This window comes from Trachemys scripta, chromosome 9 (genome assembly GCF_013100865.1).
Source record: "Trachemys scripta elegans isolate TJP31775 chromosome 9, CAS_Tse_1.0, whole genome shotgun sequence".
NCBI classification, from domain to species: domain Eukaryota; kingdom Metazoa; phylum Chordata; order Testudines; family Emydidae; genus Trachemys; species Trachemys scripta.
In genome coordinates this window covers 77,562,538-77,584,724 of record NC_048306.1, presented here as the reverse complement: position 1 = coordinate 77,584,724, position 22,187 = coordinate 77,562,538, and the positions used below count along the sequence as shown (strand labels likewise).

Sequence of the window (22,187 nt, the reverse complement as noted above, 5' to 3'; positions counted from 1 at the left end):
AGTAAAAAACCAGTAACCTTCAGGTAACATTTCCTGAACATTACCATTTCAAGTGCAAAAAGCCTTTATAAGTTTCAAAATTTTCATTTAATTCTATGCATTATTAACCATTATGTCAGTTAAAATAATTAAAATGGTGCTACACAAAAATACCTTAGGAATGTCTTTTTACCATTCTGTCTTGTGTTACTTGTGTCAGCATTTCCAACAGAGTTTGGATTGAAGAGGCCTATACCAGAGTTAGAAGAGTTATTGTTTAGATCAGCGGATTGCTGAAACACCTCTATTGTCGCCTTTGCAATATTATCCAACAAGCTGTTCATTTCAGCCACAGACCCAGAACCCTACAGTGAAACATAAGTAAACTAGCATATTCATGGTATGTTTGCTCATGGACTAGGTTCAAATTTTACATACTTTATTAAATATTTTATAAGTACATTAAAAGAACCAAATACTTACAGGCTCCTTCATGCACTGTTTGATCATTAGCTGGAGCTCCAACCAAGATTGCCTGAGAGTCCATTGATCTAAGTTCTGAGTAAAAATTATTAAAATGAAATATGTGTCAAGTTTATTGTAGAAATTTTTTAACTCTCTTAATTGGAACAATTAAAATCATGTCACTACAGTAGATTATCACACTGTTCTTTAAAACTTTGGAAGCTGTAAGTTTTTCAAAGCAATTCAAGGACCTATCAGCCCAGTTGTTATCCCTTTGCATTCTCCCTACCCCCAAAATCAGCTCATCAATATATTTAACCAGTTCAAATTTTCTGATGCAGCAAGGGCTGTTCATTACAAATTGTACTGACAAAACTATCAAAAACTGAATTCACCGACACGATGGTTTGTCATCAATGCAGACCAAATCAAGTTCAACATTATGTCACCTAAACTATAATCCCAACAGGGTTTGATCATAATTATCGATGTGAGGATGAATATGATTTGACCTTGTCCACACTGGCCAGCATCATGTTAGCTAACTCAATTCTTCACAATGGTATTCAAACATGATACAATTTTCTAGTGAAGACATGTCCAGAGAGGAAGTAGATGGTAAAACAACCCATTAGGCTTGAAATCACTGTTGTAACAAAGTAAACACAATTCTGTATACTTCTAAACATTGTCCTGTAGTTAATGTGTTCTTGGCTTTAGTACCTCTTACTATTTACATACAGTCATTTGGATGCAATGGGAATTCCTGATCTTCTTATGTATTGCATATGAAATTAACACCACAAATGTGACGTTGTGAAAGTAATCCACTGTATCTATCCTGGAAGTGGTAATTACATGGCTAAAATCATGCTGTGAGTTATGTTTTCTAGGGGGCTCTGTAAGTGGTTATTTTCCACTATTAAATTTTATATTAGAGTAAAAAACAAGAACCTGAGTGGGTGAATAAACAATTTCCAAATCAAATCAATGCCAAAAATAAAGCCACCTCTCAACTACTGTAGATTGTTAATTGAGAGGAGATTATTTTCCCATTGACACACTGGGGCTTTACACAGGTGCAGTAATTTCCATAAGTGTTTTTCATTTATTTTCCCCACATGAACAGGGGAAACAGAACCTCGAGGTAATTCCTTTATTAGGATGGGATTTACCACCTGAAGAATGGATAGGGGGTTTGGTCCCTGTCCACTGTCTACCATGCTAATATTGTTTCTTGTTTCCATGTATTCCCTCATTTGTCTGTATCCAGCCATTGTCTTTTCTTATATATAGATTAGAAGCTCCTTGGAGCAGGGATGTTCTTTTTGTTCTGTGTTTGTACAGCTCCTAGCACAATGGGGTCCTGGTGGATGACTAGGGCTCCTAGGCACTATGGTAACACAAATAATAAATAACAAAGATATCTGGGGATTGGCTGGAGTTCAGGGCTGTGTGTGCAAAACCCTGTGCCTCTGCACTGGCTCATGTATTCTGCAACAGAGCTGTCCTGCCAGCAATGTCTCCACCCACTGCTACCCTGGAACCCACCTCAAAGACAGTACAGAGATTGTTTTTACCTAACAGTTAATACAGCCCCAGAATTGATTCACTTTTCACTGGATTCCCTGGTGATTGCTAGGATGGGGTGGGAGTGATTAGAGTAGTGCCCGGTTTCAGGGTAGCAGCCGTGTTAGTCTGTATCCTCAAAAAGAACAGGAGTACTTGTGGCACCTTAGAGACTAACAAATTTATTAGAGTATAAGCTTTCGTGGGCTACAACCCACTTCTTCAGATGCATATGCATAGTCCACGAAAGCTTATGCTCTAAGGTGCCACAAGTACTCCTGTTCTCTTTTACAGTAGTGCCCCTGTCTTTTCCACAAGTAGATCCCTGACTCCTCTGGAGAACCCTCTGTGGTATTGGGCGTGGGAGGTGCGGGGGAGACATCAGACCACTTTCTCTTTTCCATAAAGGGTAGGGACTCTTTTCACATAGATCAGCGTGGTGTGACCTGGCACACATTTTGGTGTTTGGGCATATATGGAAAGCAAGGGAAGTTACACCTGATGAGTGTTTACTGTACATAATAATTCCCACATGCAGATCTGAATAATTAGGGTTTGCAGGCATGATGTGACTGCACCCTAATAGGCTATACGCTGAACTGACATGTTTCCAGACCAGGGTTCATAGAGGGTCAATCATTCTGTTGGAGGAAACAGACAGCCGCCATCAGAGATCTACAGCACAATATGCTTCTTGGAACAACTGGTCCTGGAACCTACCAGAGGAGAGGCAATTCTTGATTTAGTCCTAAATGGAGCAAAGGATACGGTCCAAGAGGTGAATATAGCTGGACCGCTTGGTAATAATGACCATAATATGAATAAGTTTAATATCCCTATGGCAGGAAAAAACACCACAGTGGCCCAACACTGTAGCATTTAATTTCAGAAAGGGGAACTACACAAAAATGAGGAGGTTAGATAAACAGAAATTAAAGGCTACAGCGCCAAAAGTGAAATCTCTGCAAGCTGCATGGAAACTTTTTAAAGACACCATAATAGAGGCTCAACTTAAATGTATACCCCAAATTAAAAAACACAGTAAGAGAACCAAAAAAAGAGCCACCATGGCTAAACAACAAAGTAAAAGAAGCAGTGAGAGACAAAAAGGCATCCTTTAAAAAGTGGAAATTAAATCCTAGTGAGGAAAATAGAAAGGAAGGAGGAAAAACACTGGCTAATGAAATGTAAAAATACCATTAGGAAGGCCAAAAAAGAATTTGAGGAACAGTTAGCCAAAGACTCAAAAAGTAATAGCAATTTGTTTTTAAGTACATCAGAAGTGGGAAGCCTGCTAAACAACCAGTGGGGCCACAGGATGATCAAGGTGCTAAAGGAGCACTCAAGGATGATAAGGCCATTGCGGAGAAACTAAATGAATTCTTTGCATCCGTTTTCATGGCTGCAAATTAGAGGGAGATTCCCAAACCTGAGCCATTCTTTTTAGGTGACAGATCTGAGGAACTGTCCCAGATTGAGGTATCATTAGAGGAGGTTTTGGAACAAATTGATAAATTAAACAGCAATAAATTACCAGGACAAGATGGTATTCACCCAAGAGTTCTGAAGGAACTTAAATGTGAAATTGCAGAACTACTAATTGTAGTCTGTAACCTATCATTTAAATCAGCTTCTGTACCAGATGACTGGAGGATAGCTAATGTGATGCTAATTTTTAAAAAAGTGCTCCAGGGGTGATCCTGGCAATTACAGGCCTGTAAGCCTGACTTCAGTACCAGGCAAACTGGTTGAAACTATAATAAAAAACAATATTGTCAGACATATAATAGATGAACATAATTTGTTGAGGAAGAGTCAACGTGGTTTTAGTAAAGGGAAAGCATGCCTCACCAATCTACTAGAATTCTTTGAGGGGGGTCAACAAGCATGTGGACCAAGGGGATCCAGTGGATATAGTGTACTTAGATTTTCAGAAAGCCTTTGACAAGATCCCTCACCAAAGGCTCTTAGGCAAAGTAAACTGCCACGGGATAAGAGGGAAGGTGTTCTCATTGATTGGTAACTGGTTAAAAGATAGGAAACAAAGGGTAGATATAAATGGTCAGTTTTCAGAATGGAGAGAGGTAAATAGTGGGGTCCCCCAGGGGTCTGTTCTGGGACCAGTCCTATTCAACATATTCATAAATGAGCTGGAAAAAGAGGTAAATAGTGAGGTGGCAAAATTTGCAGATGATACAAAATTACTAAAGATAGTTAAGACCCAGGCAGACTGTGAAGAGCTACAAAAGGATCTCTCAAAACAGATGACTGGGCAACAAATGTCAGATGAAATTTAATGTTGATAAATGCAAAGTAATGCACATTGGAAAGCCCAACTATACATATAAAATGATAGGGTCTAAATTAGCGGTTACCACTCAAGAAAGAGATCTTGGAGTCATTGTGGATAGTTCTCTGAAAACATCCACTCAATGTGCAGCAGCAGTCAGAAAAGCAAACAGAATGCTGGGAATACTTAAGAAAGGGATCGATAATAGGACAGAAAATATCATGTTGCCTCTATATAAATCCATGGTACGCCCACATCTTGAATACTGTCTGCAGATGTGGTTGCCCCATCTCAAAAAAGATATATTGGAATTGGAAAAGGTTCAGAAAAGGGCAACAAAAATTATTAGGGGTACAGAACGGCTTCCATATGAGGAGAGATTAATAAGACTGGGACTTTTCAGCTTGGAAAAGAGACGACTAAGGGCAGATATGATTGAGGTCTATAAAATCATGACTGGTGTAGAGAAAGTAGATAAGGAAGTGTTGTTTACTACTTCTCATAACACAAGAACTAGGGGTCACCACATGAAATTAATAGGCAGGTTTAAAACAAATAAAAGGAAGTATTTCTTCACACAACGCACAGTCAACCTGTGGAACTCCTTGCCAGAAGGTGTTGTGAAGGCCAAGACCATAACAGGGTTCAAAAAAGAACTAGATAAATTCATGGAGCATAGGTCCATCAATGGCTATTAGCCAGGATGGGCAGGAATGGTGTCCCTAGCCTCTGTTTGCCAGAAGCTGGGAATGAGTGACAGGGAATGGATCACTTGATGATTACCTGTTCTGTTCATTCACTCTGGGGCACCTGGCATTGGTATCGGAAGACAGGATACTGGGCTAGATGGACCTTTGGTCTGACCCATTAGAGCCATTCTTATCTTCTTATGTAATACTTTATCATCTAAATCAGCATTTTTAAAAGTTCGTGTCGCGACCCAGTACTGGGTCACGACATGTAAGGCACTGGATTGCTCTGATCAGCATAGGGTGACCAGACAGCAAATGTGAAAAATCGGGACAGGTGGTGGGGGGGTAATAGGAGCCCATATAAGAAAAAGACCCAAAAATCGGGACTGTCCCTATAAAATCGGGACATCTGGTCACCCTAGATCAGCACCACCAACCGGGCCGTTAAAAGTCCCATTGGCAGTGCTGCCCAGCTGAGGCAGGATAGTGCCTACCTGTTCCAACACTGCGCTGCACCCCGGAAGCAGCCAGCAGCAGGTCCAGCTTCTAGGCAGGGGGGCCATGGGCCTCCGCACGCTGCCCCCGCCCTGAGCACCGGCTCCGCACTCCCATTAGCCAGGAACCGGCCAATGGGATGGGAGCTGGGGGGGGTGGGGAGGGCGATGCCTGTGGGCAAGAGGACAACAGGAGCCGCTTGTGCGCCTCCGCCTAGGAGCCAGACCTGCTGCCAGCTGCTTCAGGCGCAGCCTGCCTCTGCACCCCAGCTGCGCCGCTGACTGGGAGCCACCAGAAATAAATCCGCACCTCAATCCCCTGCCCCACCCCAAAGCCTGCATCCCCAGCCCAGAGCCCTGACTCCCTCCTGCACCCCAACCCCTTGCCCCAGACAAGACCCCCCCCGCAAACCCGGAGCCCTGCCAACACCCCAAACTCCTCATCCCCAGCCCCGTTGGGTCGTGGTCATCAACAATTTTCTTCAACTGGGTCCCCAGAAAAAAAGTTTGAAAGCCACTGATCTAAATTTCGGAATGCCATTAGTGCCAGCAGCAGCAGAAAAGAGGCAGGAGACTGAACTGATTGAAAAAGAGCTCTCCACACCAGGAGCTCTCTGCCAGTATTGCATACTCGTATTACTATAATGGTCAAACACTCCTAGACTAGACATGGACTAGGTCTCAAAACTCTAGCCAATATGCTTTGTGCTTCTAATAGAGGATGAAATACATAAACGGACAAACCTGGATTTGATTTTGGAGCGTACGCTTGAATAGAAACTTTTGCTGGTCAATAAAAGTACTTGACAGGAAATGCCTATCAACTACAAAAAACAGGGAGAAAGGGAACTGAGGATTGTCAGCTCTTCTGCTTTCGGTTGGGGCTGGAGCCTGACTCACGCCGACATAAGCAGCTCCAGCCCTTGCATGAATTTCAGCCTGTCTGGGAGGGAAATCCCCTCTGATTGGCCACTATTCCCACTTCCCTCACTCTTAGCTGTTTTTCCTCAATCAAGGCTGCTGCAGGAAGAGCCCCAGCTCCTCCCCATAGGAACTGAGAGGAAGGGAGGAGAAGAAAGGAGCAGAGCAAGCCCAGTATCTCAAAGCAGTTCTGTTCCCCCCTCCCCACTCTTCTCCTGTGAACAATGGGTCAAGTCTCCTCTCTCCTCCTTCCTGCAACACCTAGAAAGGGAAAGGGGTGTGTGTGAAGAGACCCTGGAGCTGCCTGGCCCCAAGGCTGGGGAAAAGAGAGAAGGGGGTGAAGAACCCCTGGAGCTGTCCCACTCCCAGGCCTGGGAAGAGGCGTAAGAGAACCCCATTGCAGCCGCTGCCCAGGCCTGGAAGGAGGGATCAAAAACCCCAGGAGTTGCATGAAGAGCAGAGATGGAAGTGGCTGTACAGGCAGACATAACACTAATTAATTAAAATTATGAAGAGAAGTTGGAAGCACTGAACAACCAGTCAGTTATCAAGAGCTCCCTGCAGCAAGGGGACAAAATCACCACACTCAGATCTGGGAGAGCTGGCATTGGCAACACTAAATTGCCTCTCATGGGGGGTGGGGGTGGGCAAAAGACAGGCCCAAAATGCGCTTTTTTTTTTTTTTTTTTTTAATTTCATGATTGGAGGGGAGAGGGCCTGAGTAATTACTTTTGAACTTTTGCGGTTGGTAATACTGGGAATTGAAAGACATCTGCATTGAATTGATGGTGCTGTTGAATGAGACTTCAAGAGTTAATATCTTACAGAAGTAATTTGGAATAATTTTACATTTTATTACCTGAAGTATGCGCTTGATGTGTTGCCTTTGAGTGTGGTCACCCTCTGTGCATTCTTTAATACCATGAGGGTAACAGATAAGCTGCAGTAGTTTCTGTGCTTGCTTGTTTGAAAGAACAGGATCCAATATAAGATCTTTGTCCGTGCATAACCTCTCAGGCTCTTTCAAGCAGTGCTCTCCCACCCATTCCTGAAAGTAATCAAACAGCTGGATCGATAATGCCAATATAACACTCATTTTTCACAGATGCAATGCACACACAAAATTTTTCCACATGCAGATATTCACAAACTGAAAACTGGTTCCATATAAGTCTATATGATACTTGAAATTTCATCTTCATTCAATAACTTACAACCCTTAAAAGTACAGTACACTTTCAACTGTTTTCCAAAAATTGTTTCCTTAAAAACACTAAAAGCAGCTTGATAATTAACTGATGCTACCAAATGCTATCCACAAGTTGCATGAGCACCTTTTACCAGCCAATTCATGGAGCATCACTGGCATTTCTCAGATAAGGCCTGCTATTCTAGCCACCCAAAGGGCAGGGTGTTTGAGGTGCAACTGGGAAAAATAGTGTTAATTAAAAAGACTGGGAGGTACTGAAGACTACAGGCCAAATTCATCCCCACTTTAGCATCACTGACTTTTAAATGACACCTGGTCAAAGCTGAGCAAATACAAAGGAGAAGTCAGATTCAAATACCATAAGCAAAAGATGTACAGTACATCCTCATAAAGTCTGTTTTGCATTCAAACATATTAAAGCGTCTTACATGACAGATTTTTGACAAAAAGAATGTTGTCTATAAAGAAAAGCTAGAAACACCGTTTTACAAATTACCTGCTGGCAAATAGTTCTTAGCACATATCTAGCATATTCACTTAGACTAGCAGTTTCTATGGAAATAGCTTTTCCACATTTCAGTGTGTGTGAGGCACCCCAAATTTCATCATCATTAAGGTCATCTAATAAACCTCTCATAGTGAAGTCCTCATTCTTCAAAGAGTTAACACCGCTGCTGCCAATTTCAGCATCACCTACACAGCAGAAGCACAGGAGTACAAAGGTGAAAATCTTATTGAAGTCTTGAGATTTTGAATTTGCATATTCAGTTAAGGAAGCATTCGAAGACATTTCCTAGCCGAGAAACAACACAGAAATGAAGTTTGTGCACAGCCAAATTAGACAGCAAGCAACACAAAGAAAAACTCGATATTAGAAAAATACAATTTTTGAAAACGTTACTTCCTTATTTTGCTTCAAATATTTTTCATTTAAATGAAATTTACTTTTTCTGAACTAGGAAAAGTTACATAAACCAAACAAAGAAAGAGACTACGTCCTTCCTACCCCCAGAAAAAAGAGTATACATGTGCGCACAGGCTTGATTTGGCTGTAAAATAAGGAAAAGTTGGGTTACTCACCCTTTTAGGTGTCCCTTTTTTCCAAGTCTTCTCTCTTACTCTGATTTATTAACTCTCCATAGATCAAGAGACAAGTTTTGACTGGTGGTCCCCTTAGCCCACCTTACCATGAACTTCTTGACAAGAGAGATTTATTTCCCTGGGAATGGAAAAGGGCAATGCATACTGAGGAAGCCCTATCAGAAAGGGCAAATGTTGAATAACCCATCCTTTCTGCAAATCATCAGCATAACGGCACAAACTTGACCTGAATATTTAATTTCAGCAGTGGGAAAGGGGACAGACTAAGCAAAGTAAGATCATTTGGGCAAGAAGCAGAAGTAAATATTTGCATAATGCCCTATGCTGAAATGGCAACTAACAACCTTTGAAGAGTTTGAAATCTTACATCAAAGAGCTATCTCACAAAGCAAGATGTAACTACTATTTTTAACAGTGAGAAATAAACCCCAAATGCTAAATATAATTTCACAACTGTTGTGGGACCATCTGAGATCATGCATTATGTAGGAAAATAATTATGTTTCCAGGTGATACTTAAGTTAGTGGGACAACATACCCATTCTAGAATTTAGCAGACACTCTTGTGGACCTTAACTGGTTTGCCATAATGCTCTCTCCAGCACTTATCGAACGCCACAATTTGATCTAATGACAATCTCAATAACTAATATGGCACAGGAAGTCCAGATGATTGAGTCAATTAAAACACCTTGATACAGCCACATGAACAAATATTCCATAAAACATCCCCAGCAAGTCAATCGCCATTTAAATCATCATCCAAGCATCTGTCCATCTTTCTGTTGTCCTTCACGTTTAAAAGTCTCTCCGCTATTCCAGCTCAACTCATTTAAAACAGGGACACCATATTTTGCTTTTTGGCTGTCTCTACAATGGGATTCTTTTGTTAAAATCTTCCACCACTGCTGCCACAGCAATACCAGTGACAGTAACAAAGAAATTGCTAATGTAGACAGAGTTATAAGCAGCACTGGCATTTTGTACCACAATCATGTCTACAATTGCTCAGAGCAAGTCTGCACAACAAGGTGCTTAAAATGTCAGCAGCTGCTGGTGACCTGTGTACCTGACTACCAGTGGGAAGCTGCACCGGTGGGAAGCTGCACCAGTGGCAGCAAAGGTGGGAAGTTTTAGGAAAAAATGTCCTTGTCTCAAGAAGATCTATTTCACCATATGAAATCCTCACAGTTTGTATCACTTCGATATTATTCTCCAATAAAAGTACACTGAATCTCTCTTTAACAGGATTAAAGCCACCTGTACTTTTTACTCATCAAAGTTAGAGGACACATTATGATAGACTGGCTTGTAACTGAACACTGCCTTCTTGTGTACAGAATAGATCACAACCTGATGATATATCAGTTTATTTGACTGAGCTTGATGAGGCTCTGATTCTTCAACTAACTCTGCACAGCAGGATCCCTGCACCCATATGGAGGGCTATTGCATGGAGCCCTGCCTGTGCCATCAGTTGCAGGATTTGGAACTAACATTTATGGTAAGGTGGGAGACTTGCCACCAATCAGGTACTACAGTTATGACTTCTTATGAGAAATAGTTATAAACAGAGTTTCTACATCCAGCTTCAAGTATCAGGGGATAGCCGTGTTAGTCTATATCCACAAAAACAACAAGGAGTCCGGTGACACCTTAAAGACTAACAGATTTATTTGGGCATAAGCTTTCATGCATCTGAAGAAGTGAGGTTTTTTACCCACAAAAGCTTATGCCCAAATAAATCTGTTAGTCTTTAAGGTGCCACCTGACTCGTTGTTGTTGTTTTTTTACATCCAGCTCTCTCTTTTGAGCATGAAAGGCACAGGTAGTGTTGGTATGTAGCAGAAAATCCCCCTACACCCATTTCTAAAATTCTTACATATTTAACAAACCGTAGCAACATTTTAAAAGCATAATTCTTTATTAATTTCAATTAGAAAAGATTAATGCCATGGCAAACATATTTCCAAATGGACTGAAAGCAAGAAAAGAAGAAAAGAATATCTTAGAAAATAGAAATATTGTAAAAAATAATAATAATCCCCCAAAACTAACAATACCCAGAACTAAACCAACAAGTAAGGGAATTAATAAGTTAAAACATACAGGGCCCTAAGCATGAGATATTTATACACTATTTACTCAATTCTTCTAAGCCAACCCCCCACTATGGAAGTCAATAGGAGTTTGCCTGACTAATGATCTGAGGATCTGGAACATTAGAATTAATAGAGATTGGTCAGAAATGGAACACAGCATCTGACCTTGTGGGGCTTGGGCCCAACTCTGGGAATGCCACTAAAGTCCAATCTACAGTGCTTCAACAATAACCATAACATAGCAAAAAACAAACAGAACAGGCCTAAAAAAAAAAAACAGACACAAAATAGGACAAAATGATGTGAATGGATAATAATGACATGTGAGCCCGAATCTGCCTTCCTTGCACACCATAACCATCTACATGGTGTTATGGTTATCAAGCCTGTTGGTCATACCAACAAGGGAGACCTAGTCAGGCAGATGATACGAGTTATTTATTGTATAGAAGGATGATAAAAAAAATCTACTTTTCTGAACTGAACCCAAAACACTGCAGTAAGGTTTGTGAAAAGACTACCCTGAATATACTCCTACTGCAGTTCACTATACAACTGTGTCTTTCACTTTGAGGAGAGATTAAATGTTCTAAAACTGATTTCTGCTCCCAAAATTACTTACTTATTAAGCATATAACCCCATTAGGTATAGCGTACCTGATGCTTTTCTCAATACATTAAGTGCAATTTTGAAGGAATTAATTTGAAATGTGAGAAGGGAGTTTAAAAAAAATCAAGATTTCACCTTCCAAAATATTATATTTTGAATATTATTAAGGATGGGGTGAGGTGGGACAGTGCTAGGGAAATGCGTGTTCTAGATCTCTGTACCATATAGCCTTTAACCTGGACAAGCTCCTGCAAGAGAGTTTGCATTGCATTGCATCTACAGAGTTTGCATTGCAATGCATAATGCAACCCACGCACTAGTCATTTATTCAAACCTCAACAATGCAGAAAAATAAGAATTCTAATCCAATCACTGCAAACAGCAATAAAGTACGGATGTTAGCCACAAGTATATTTTAACTCCACCTCAATCAACCCCAAATTCAGGTGTATAATAGAGAAGTTATAATGGTATAGCTATGTCACTTAGGGTGTGATTTTTTTTAACCAGTATAGCTATATTGGTATAAGCCAGTATAACTGCCTCTTATACTGGTGTAAGTACTTTTATACCAATAAAACTGTGCCCATACTAGGAATGTTTAACTTTACCAGTATAGTTACACTGGCAAAACTTTTGAGCGTATACCAGTCCATACTTTACAAATCTCCACTTAGGATACACTCTTGTTGGCATAACTATGTTGAGTCAGCAACAGCTCGAAGTATAATGTAGCCTGAATTTTTGCCGGTATAGCTTGTTTGCTCAGGAGGGCTGGAATAAGCTATGGTAGCAAAAGCACAGTTTGTTGGAACATGCATCCACACCAAAAGTACTTTGACGATACACTATACCACTATAGCTCTACCAGTGGAGGGATTCTAGTGTACAGCTGGCCTTAGGCTTAAGAATTGACACAAATGGAGCAATAGTGAGTGCCTGCTTTGGAAGCACTGTTTAACTATGGTTCTTTCAAGACTTCAGAAATTCATCAGCCATTAGGATTTACTTGTAATTCCAAACATGGGAATAAGTGAAGCTTAAGAGTTGGGTTCAGGATACTCCCCTTAGAAATGTCTTAAACATTTTTAGACTAAGCCAAGTTAAAATTTACTGTGACTTTCTGACAGGAAGTGCGTGCAAGAGTCACATCTACTTGAAGTCACGTAAGTCGGGGGCTGACTCACCAGAGAAAACTTCTGTCTCTTGACCTGTGGGGGAAAGCTACTCATTGGTGTCAAGGAAGCACAGGAAGAATCCAAATTTGTCTTCAGTCAGATACTTTAATAACTAAGGATCCCCAATCACAGGAGCATTCTCAAGAAAATGAATTAAACCAATTCCTTTTTTAGCCAAGTGTTAGACTGAAGATCTTCACACACATAACTCTCTGAATAATCTTACCAAGCATCAAAATTGCTTTTAAGACCGCAAACACAGCTCCCACTTCAATGCTGTTGTGAGCAGCGGTTAGAAGGTGGCGGTCACAAGAAGAGCGAATGCCTGGGAATGACTTCCCTAAGAGAAGAGAAAGAGGTATATGTAGAACTGTTATTCTTTACCAGCTCAGACTTCTTTATACAAGAACTTTTCTACAATGCATCAATGACTAATTCATGAGGTAAAATGCTGTTTTGCTTGAAGCTATAGACCCAGCTATAGTTAATTAAAATGAATGAGGGTAAGTAGTAGTAGCATGCTAACAACAAAACTAGCTACAGTCATTTAAATCTAGGAAAATAAGGTTCTGATCCTGCCTTTAATCGAGAGCCTTAAAAAGGTGTCCCAAACACACAAGTTTAAATTATTGAATTTTAAGTTATCAAGGAAAGTAAAATCTATTTTGTTTTCAGCTATATAGGTTTATGAATTTCCCGCCCCCCTCATCTTCTTCCACAACAAAGTTATTATATAAATCTAACAAAGTACATTTAATACAAATTTCTTGTTGTATAGTTCAGGCTGATTCTGCACCACTGAAGTCAGTGGATATTTTTCCACACTTCAGTGGGAGGAGGACCAGGCCCAAAGTCAAGAAATGAGAAAATGGCGATTGAACATATAAGCGTTGCTATATCCACTTATGCATACGTTTTAAAAAAGTCTGCATTAGGATCTCCTAACATTGTACACGATACAATAAAAAACAAAATAATTATTTTTGAAGATTCATATCTTCGGAATTTGAAAGAGGCAAGAGCACTGTAGCAGTAAAAGATTTCTACCAGTTTAGTTGTCTTCACCAGAACTATACACAGCTGTTATATTTAAACTGAACTTTTGTTAAACTTACTATGACAAAGGCTGGAGTTCTAGGTTGACAGGATAACATTTTAATGCTCAAGTATCCATAATCCCTTGAGTTCAGCAGTGAAATTCTTTCATCTGTATAACCATTTGATTTTAAAGGCCCTATTTTTCCAGATAAATCAGAAGTATGTGCTGCTGAGCTGCTTAACTATACTTCAGTATGCGAGACTATTTTGACTGCACATACACAGTTTAAAAAATGAAAATAAAAAATGCAAAGGCAATCATTGTTCAGCTTCTCAGAGAACACTGTATTCCATGGCAGAATTTTATTCACTGAAATGGTTTGGTTACTTCCTGCCATACCAATCTCTCTCTGGCCTCTGCAGGAGGCCTATGCAAAAGTTTCAGAATTCATTTCATTTTCTAAAATGAAAAGAACATGCAGCTTGCCAACTTACCCGTTGCTTGGGGTAACAGGTAGAGCTGGGGTGTTCTAAAGAGATGAAGCAGAAGACGGCATGTCATTCTCGCCCCGGGTTCAGCATCTGGGTCCCCACAGGCTATGAAAAATGGGACATTGACATAAGGCACCTCTCTCAAGGATCTTAGAAATCATATACAGAATTCACTGGAAGAGCCACAGAAATAATTCTGTAAGACAGAACCTATTTCAAATGCAACTAGAGCATTTTATTTGATGGGAGTCGGCATTTGTAGGTTTTTGGAAGAAGAGAAGTTAATTAAGCAGAATTAATTGGTGGAGGAAAAAGCAAGGGGAGCAGTGGTCAAATGAGAGCAGAGATGAAGGCCTGGATGAAATTGTGCAGAGTATTTAAAGCAAGGATCAGCACAGATGTGAAACAGGAGGTGAAAAAGAGCTAGTGGAGGGATTCCAAGCATTTTGTGATATGGTCTGATCAGTGGGCAGGGCAGAGGATTGTACCTACTGAACTCTGAATGGAGTAGAAGGGAGCAAGAGAGGGCCACAGAGAAAGTAATATCAGTAGTTGAGGCTGGAGGTAACCAAGATACAGATGAGAATTTTAAGTTGTGGGGGCAGGAAGGAAGTGTTCGATTTCTGAAATGTTGTGAAAGAAGAACTGACATGCTTTGGCAATTGTCTGGATGTGTTGTGTGCAAGAGACAAAAAAGTCATATATCATATGGAGATAGGGGACCTGGATAATAGGGAGAAGGATGGTGTTGTCAAAGAAGTAGAATGCATTTTATATGACCTTTATATCATTTATCAAACACAGATTCTTTGATTCACCCTGACATTAGTACTACTTATGGGACCAGTCTGTTACAAACATAGAGAGAGAGTATTCTGGCCATGGCCATCACATGCTGCAGTAGCATTCTGCATCAGAAAGTGGTTTCAGAATGAGCTGTAAAGTATTGCAATCAACAGAAAGAAAAAAGTTTTTAAAAACAAAACATCACAAAGTTTGCAGTGTCTGGACTGATATTTTCTTACCTGCTGCAAGGAGAGAGGGAAGTGCCACATGCTGAACTACATCCTCCAGAGAAAAACATTGCCGGGCTATCAGTATAGCAATGAAAGTGGCCAGCGAATCATGGAATGAAAGGTCACTCACCTTGAAAGAAAAACAACACTGGAATGCTTTCACATTACGATACACAAATCTTCATTGCTGTGATTAATGACCAAGATATAAAAGGAAACTTGGCTTACCAACGAAGAGTAAAATTATCACAAATAAGCAGCTTCTTCCACTTTTTAATGCACCTCCTAAATATTTTCAATGGCAAACTTCTATTGATTTAAATTAATTACAAAATGTACTGATTTTTTTTATACATTAATTTTAATTAAATGAATAGGAGACAAATTGATTTATAAAAGATGGAACAGATGTTATCTTTAAATAGAAATTGGTGGCATACATATTCACTCCTCAGCTGCTAGCACAAAGCAAGAAAAACCCTAGATGTACACAGCCATCTTTGAGCATGCATGGTCAAAGAATAAACCAATCTTTTAAAGTACTAGCATAAATATATCAAGCCAGGTCCTTCACTAATGGAAACTATCATAACCCCACCGGCTTCAATGGAACTCTGAAAATTTCCAGCAGCTGAGTTAGGATCAATGAAGTGTATTACACCCTTATGACTAAGTGCCAGCCCAGAGGCAGGCTATTTAAGAGTGGGACTGTTCAATTCACGGAAACAGTGATTGAGAAGTAAGATATTTCTGTAGGTATCTGCCTGTCTCTTTCACAAGGTACCTCCCATAACCTATAGCACTACAGTAGTGCAATGAGAAAAAAATTTATTTGAGTAAAAATACAACTCTATCTGTAGCCTATATTTTATTTTGAATGAAACAATGAAAATGCAGAAACATAATTCAGGCGTTTCAGGAGATGCTTTGAAGAGATAAACGGATACAGTTCAAAAACCCTGTTCAACAATAAATAGTGTTTAGATACTATGTGATGGGTCTTCTAGAGGCAACTTAAGAAAGATATGTTTAACTGGTACTTATATTTCAAAATAAATTGAACTTACATCCACACTGCAAAGCAGATCATTAAAACCCCAGACATGATTTGAAGAACAGCAAAGAGCCTTTAGAACCCCTAACCATTCTGAACTTAGCACCGTGCAGCATGCTGTCAACTCTGCGCAAAGGTTAGCTATGTCATTAATTCTAGAAGACAAGAGAAAACAAGTTAACAGAAGAAAAATGCTCATTAGCAATAAATATTTCAGAGATAAATAAAAGTTTATGTCAAGACCTATATTTCAGATTTCATCTAGGGCTCTCCAGTTGTGGACACCTATTCTTGTTAACTACAACATTTGGTACATGCATTGTGCCCAGTTTAATGTGCTGTTGCACAAGGCACTGCATTTTATAGAGATCCTCCTGTGACAGAATGTACCCGTGTCCACACCCTACATCCTGTCATAATAATCTTGGTCCAAGTTAGGACTTCTAAGGTATCATTTGAAAACTTATAATTTGCTGGTCAATATTTTCCTGATAAAATATGTGTAGCTACATTGTATGTGAAGTTATAATATTCTACTATATGGTGTTAACAACACATATTCCAAACCAAGGCTGGCAAACAGGTCTGTCTCAAATAAAGGAATGTGTGCTCTGCTTAATTTGCATTTAAGCATTAAGCAGAGTAATCAACTAGGTATGGGAGACAAAGGAAGTTCAAACTGAGAGAAAAACACATCAAGGAATATTCTTCCACATAGACTCTGTTTCCTGAATCTCAGCTGAAAATGCTTTTCAAGAGGGAGACTGACACTACAAAAAGGAGGGACAAACACTGCAAGGCATCCCTCCTCTCTCCCTGCCCATCGATTCGCCACACCTGAAGCAACAGAGGAAGCCTTCAGTGGATTCTGGGAGAAGGGGTCCTGACCTAGAGGATTTGGTCAGTAAGACTGCTGAAAGCATATGGTGAGAAATTTTCTTAAAATCTGATATACACCTCTACCCCGATATAACACGAATTCGGATATAACGTGGTAAAGCAGCACTCCGGGGCAGGCGGGGCTGCGCACTCTGGCAGATCAAAGCAAGTTCGATATAACGCAGTTTCATCTATAACGCGGTAAGATTTTTTGGCTCCCTAGGACAGTGTTACATTGGGATAGAGGTGTAGTTTCTTAAGTTGGGCACCAGTAGCATTTTAACTTTATTTTCTTGTAACCATTTATGCCTCATTACTTGTACTCACTCAAAATCTCTCTTTAAACTTGTTTTACTGTTTTATCTAATCCAGCGTGTTTAAACTTAAGTGTTTCAGAAACTCCATTTGTTATTTCTATTAAAAATATAACGGACGTCACATAAACTTGTATTGTCCAGGAGACAGCTGGGCAGTACAGGACATACATATCTGGGGGTAAACAGAAGATTGGGGAGGTGTTGGGGTCACCCTGCTGTGTAGTCAAGGCTGGTAAGAGCCAAGGTGTGACTGGCTGGCTGCAGCACACATGCAGACATAGCTGAGAGAGACTTGTAAGGTGGTGGCTGTTCATAGCCGTCCACAGTGGAGGTTACAGCAGCAAAGCAGTATAAAAGGGCACTACAGGTTAGAGGGCAGGGTTGACACAGTTACTCACTAGTCTGGATTGTACCCTGGTAAGTCACACCTCCTTTATCAGTTGTCTCCCCCAGCATGATTCAATCACCTCCTCCCACCTGCTGACCAACCACGAAAGGTGAATTTAGGGATACAACCCTTCTTGACTCCACCCCACATGACAAGTGCTCTGCTCCCCCTTCCAGGTAACAAGCTGAAACTCCTGCAGTGGTGGCATGGGGAGAAGAGCTCCAGCCGTGTTCAAGGTACAAAATCATCCCCTCAAAAATGAACCATTTTGTAACAAAAGCTAAATTAAGAAACCATCTTGCACAGGACCCCAAAAATCCTAGGCCACCATTGACATTCTTCCAGCTAGCAACTGTAAGGAAAACCATGCCTCCCTGCAATGTAGCTAGAATAATTCTCCTGATTTAGGAGCAAGAAGGGGACACAAAATCAAGTGTGTCATTGTCACTTTGTGGATTATATACAGATTAAACTAATTTTGATTCAGTGGAATGTTAAGAGCCATGTTGACTGGTTAAAAGAGAAGAAATGTGGGTTATTCATCCTGGGCTGGGTTCCTTTTTTCCTTCCAGAGGGAAACTCCCTTGGCAACCTTGGTGTGTTCCTTCTCATTGACTTAATCCCTTTCCGTCACTTCACATTGCCAATATTCCCTCAGTTGCCTAGACTGCCTCAGACTGAGTTTTGGAGGGTAAAATGACAAAATATCAATATGCTCTTTAGGGAGGAAGAGAAGGAATGATCTACTATGTGAGTGTCACTTAGAAAGGGAAAAAGATTCCTGCTATGAAGCGTAGCCGATAATTCCCTCTCTTCCTTAATCCATCAGTAACTTTTCAGTAGCTTTACCAAAGCGAAGGAGGACTAAGGAGAAAGACTGATGGGTGAAAATGATATCTATAAGAAGTTGCACATTGTATTTCATAATGATTCCAAAATCCAAGATACTACTTAAATTCACTCATGATGATATGGTTAACCCTGTTATAGAGTCTCAGACCTTGAGGATGACAGCTTCCAATATCTGAATTAGATAACGGTCAGAATTAAATCTGAACAACCTTGAACATGGAAAGTTTATCATCTGCCCTTGAATTCTGACTGAATTCTTGATTAAGTGTTCTTAATAGGAGTCAAATCAGAACTCCATCTCAACCATTCTGATTTTGAGGGAACTGGAGTTGAAATCCAGATGTAAAAATTCAGGCTCTTCTCTACCTGCATTATGGGGTTTTGAGAAAGATAATTAAGAAAAACAAGACCAACAAGGAAATCCAATGCTATTTTTGGATAGAAAGAATAGTTTTACAATTTTCCCATTGTTAGAGATCCTAAGAAAAGGAAGTAATGGTGAGAAGAAAAAACTAATCTTTATGAGAAAGCTGATTTCTAAATGAGGTCCAGACATGAAGAGCTCTTCAAGGCCATGCCAAAATGCAAGGATAAATGAGACAATTATTGTTTGTCATAAAGGACAATAGTAAAGGGAATCATCACATAGAAGATCTTTCTGTTCTGTCCTAGAAGAGGTATGCTTGATTTGGAATAAAAATCCTAGGACCAAATTTGGGGTGTCGAAGGATAATTTTAATGAGATGGGAAAAAACAGTGTTTTGTCCCACAAAATCTAACACTTTTGGCAACTCTTCTTTTAATAAAGTAATTTGAGTTTAGTGTGTTCTTTGTGGATGCTGAAATGATCACTGTAACAGTGATCTTTCAATAGCAGTCCTTCAATATTTTCTCACTTGGAGGATCCCAAACTCTCAGGTGGGGCATAAAGGAAGATGTCTGTGTGCAGGAGGTTGAAAAGGTGCATGGTATTGGATCTGCTCTTCCAACTAAAATACACAGCTGTGGCTATGGGTAATACAGAGAAGGTTCTTTGAAAGCCACCTATCTTCCGTTTTTGCTCTCACATTGATCCCTACGGCGGCTGAACAATTAAAAAGAGAGAGAAGCCATGTCTACATTACGAGCTGAGGTGAGAGTCTCCTGCTTGTGTACACATATTCGGGCTAGCTCTCATTGAGCTAGCCTAAGTATAAAGAGTAGTGTGACCACAGTAGCATGGCAGTGCAGAATACTTGCCCACCGGTTTCAGAAAGGTTTATACTCAGCATGGCTGAGTCATGCCTCTGCTGCTGCTACCAGTGCTGCTGCAGGCACGCTGTTATTTATATCCACACTAGCGGGATGAAAGCTAGCATGAGTATGTGTATACAAACAGGGGAACCACACCCCTAGCTCGTAGCAAAGACATAGCCAGAGAAAAGGGTGGGGAGGGAGAGAGAGAGAGAGAGAGGAGGTAAAAACAGAGGCAGAAACAGACAAGAGAAAGAAACCAGACAAAGAAAAAGATGGTGGCAAAGTGCCAGGAGAGAGAAGGAAAAGATCCCTATCATTAACCAGCCTATTCCAAAGATACATCACCAGAAAAGGCTGGGAAGCACTATGATAGTCCCTTAAAGCCTTCTCTACAAGAACTAGTCATTATCTTGAAAGACTGAGCTGACAGGAACATCGGTCCATTTTCTTCTCTGCTGTCACAGGTACTTTCCATTTAGAGACCAGATACCATGGAACAATAGGAACATAGGAAATGCCAGACTGGTTCAGACCCAGGGTCCATCTAGTCTAGCTTCCTGTCTCAACATCAGCCGGCACTAGATGCTTCAGAGGAAGGTACAAAAAGCCCCATAGCAGGCAGCTGTGGGATAATGTGACCCACGTGCATGTCTCATCCTAATCCTTAATAGTTAGAGAATGGTTTAAACTCTAAAGCATGAAATTGTATTTCCCTTCCAAAATTCTTCTTTAATGAATTAGCTATAACAAATCTGGATGTTCTTGTTATCCATTTAAATGTCCAATCCCTCTTTTAAACTTACTAAGTACTTGGCCTCAACAGCATACTGTCACTAGGAGTTCCATAATTCAATTAATTAATAATATAGTTCATCTGGGGAAGGAACTGATCTGGTACTCAACATTCCTTGACAACGAGGATATCATCAGGGTCTGATGATGATTGTGCTGAGATAGCAATCCAGTCTCAGAATCATATAAGCCTACACCTGCAGTACACCATTTGTTATTAACCCTTGTAATGTTATGCAAACCAGTCTGATGCAGTCTAGGTGAAAGGAAAGAACATTCAAAAGAACAGTGCAACACTGAAGTGGCGAGAAAGAGGAAATTTGTCAATGAAGAGAATACCAAAAGGATACAAAGGGAGTCAAAAAAGAGGAAGGAAGGAAGGAAAACATGCACATGAACAGCCCGTTAGCTCTAATAATATCTCAGATACTTCATTTCACTGCAGCACTAAACACCTATTTCGACTTCTCTTACCTTCCTGCATCTTGGTGCCCCATACACACATTCATTAGTGCATTACAGACAAAGCTGTAGCGATTGGCTGCATTGTCATTCAGGATCTTGCCTAGCATTGAGTAGTTGATGCTGTGAGCAGAGGGATTCTCGATAAAATCCAACATGAACTCTGGATCCCATAACAAGTTGGAGTTCGAGGGCTGTACATTGCTGTATATCGTTTGCTTTACCTTTGAACAAGCGCTACTAAGGGTTAAAAACAGAAGGAGAGACAAAAATATTATTCACTTCTCCTAGGTTGTTGAAATATTTATGCAGATTAAAACAAAATGGCCACCAAATACTACTCGCTAGGGTTACCATTCGTCCGGATTCCCCCAGACATGTCCAGCTTTTCTGAGTTAAAAATAGCATCCGGGGGGAATTTGTAAATGTCCGGACTTCCCCCCCCGCCAGAGCACACGCAGCTGACAGGGCAGCCGGCCGGATGGTGCCACTTGCACTGGGCTCCGGCAGCCAGAGAGAGCCCCTCCTCCGCTTCCCCCTCCTCTCCTCTGCAGCTGAGATCATTCACTCCCTCCCTCCCTCCCTCCCTGCATTCACAGATCGCCGGATGTTCGGGCCTCCGGCAGTCTGGAGCTCCTCCCCCTGCCCCGCGCGCCGCTCAGCAGCACTCTGCGAGGGCGGGAACCGGGCTATGCGCTCCGTGGGGGAGCGCAGCAGCGTGTCGGGCTGTGCGTGGAGCCCGACACGCTGATCTGAGCGGCACAGTAAGGGGGTCAGGGGGTCGGAGAAGGGGCAGGAAGGTTCTGGGGGGGGCAGTCAAGAAACAGGGAGCAGGGGGAGGGTTGGATGGGTTGGGAGTTCGGGGGGGGGGCTGTCTGGGGGTTGGGGGTGTAAGGTTTTGGGTAGTCAGGGGACAGGTAGGGGGTAGAATCCTAGGGGGGCAGTTAGGGTGGGGGGCGGTCTCGGGGGGGGAGCAGTTAAGGGACAAGGAACAGGGAGGCTTAGGTAGGGGGTGGGGTTCTGGGGGCAGTTAGGAGCAGGGGTCCCAGG

General features: G+C 41.1%; 1 protein-coding gene across 1 annotated transcript in view; it reads right to left on the bottom strand.

Moving 5' to 3' along the window:
• The window catches only part of MED12L (mediator complex subunit 12L), a 317,383-nt gene that overhangs the window by 57,227 nt on the left and 237,969 nt on the right, over positions 1-22,187 (bottom strand). The window contains exons 21-29 of the mRNA XM_034780703.1: positions 21,150-21,377; positions 16,225-16,366; positions 15,167-15,287; positions 14,145-14,246; positions 12,838-12,951; positions 8,117-8,313; positions 7,270-7,458; positions 463-537; positions 154-344 (exon numbers count right to left, since the gene is read on the bottom strand). Coding sequence (XP_034636594.1) covers positions 154-344; positions 463-537; positions 7,270-7,458; positions 8,117-8,313; positions 12,838-12,951; positions 14,145-14,246; positions 15,167-15,287; positions 16,225-16,366; positions 21,150-21,377 — 1,359 coding nt within the window. The remainder of the gene's footprint in view (positions 1-153; positions 345-462; positions 538-7,269; positions 7,459-8,116; positions 8,314-12,837; positions 12,952-14,144; positions 14,247-15,166; positions 15,288-16,224; positions 16,367-21,149; positions 21,378-22,187) is intronic.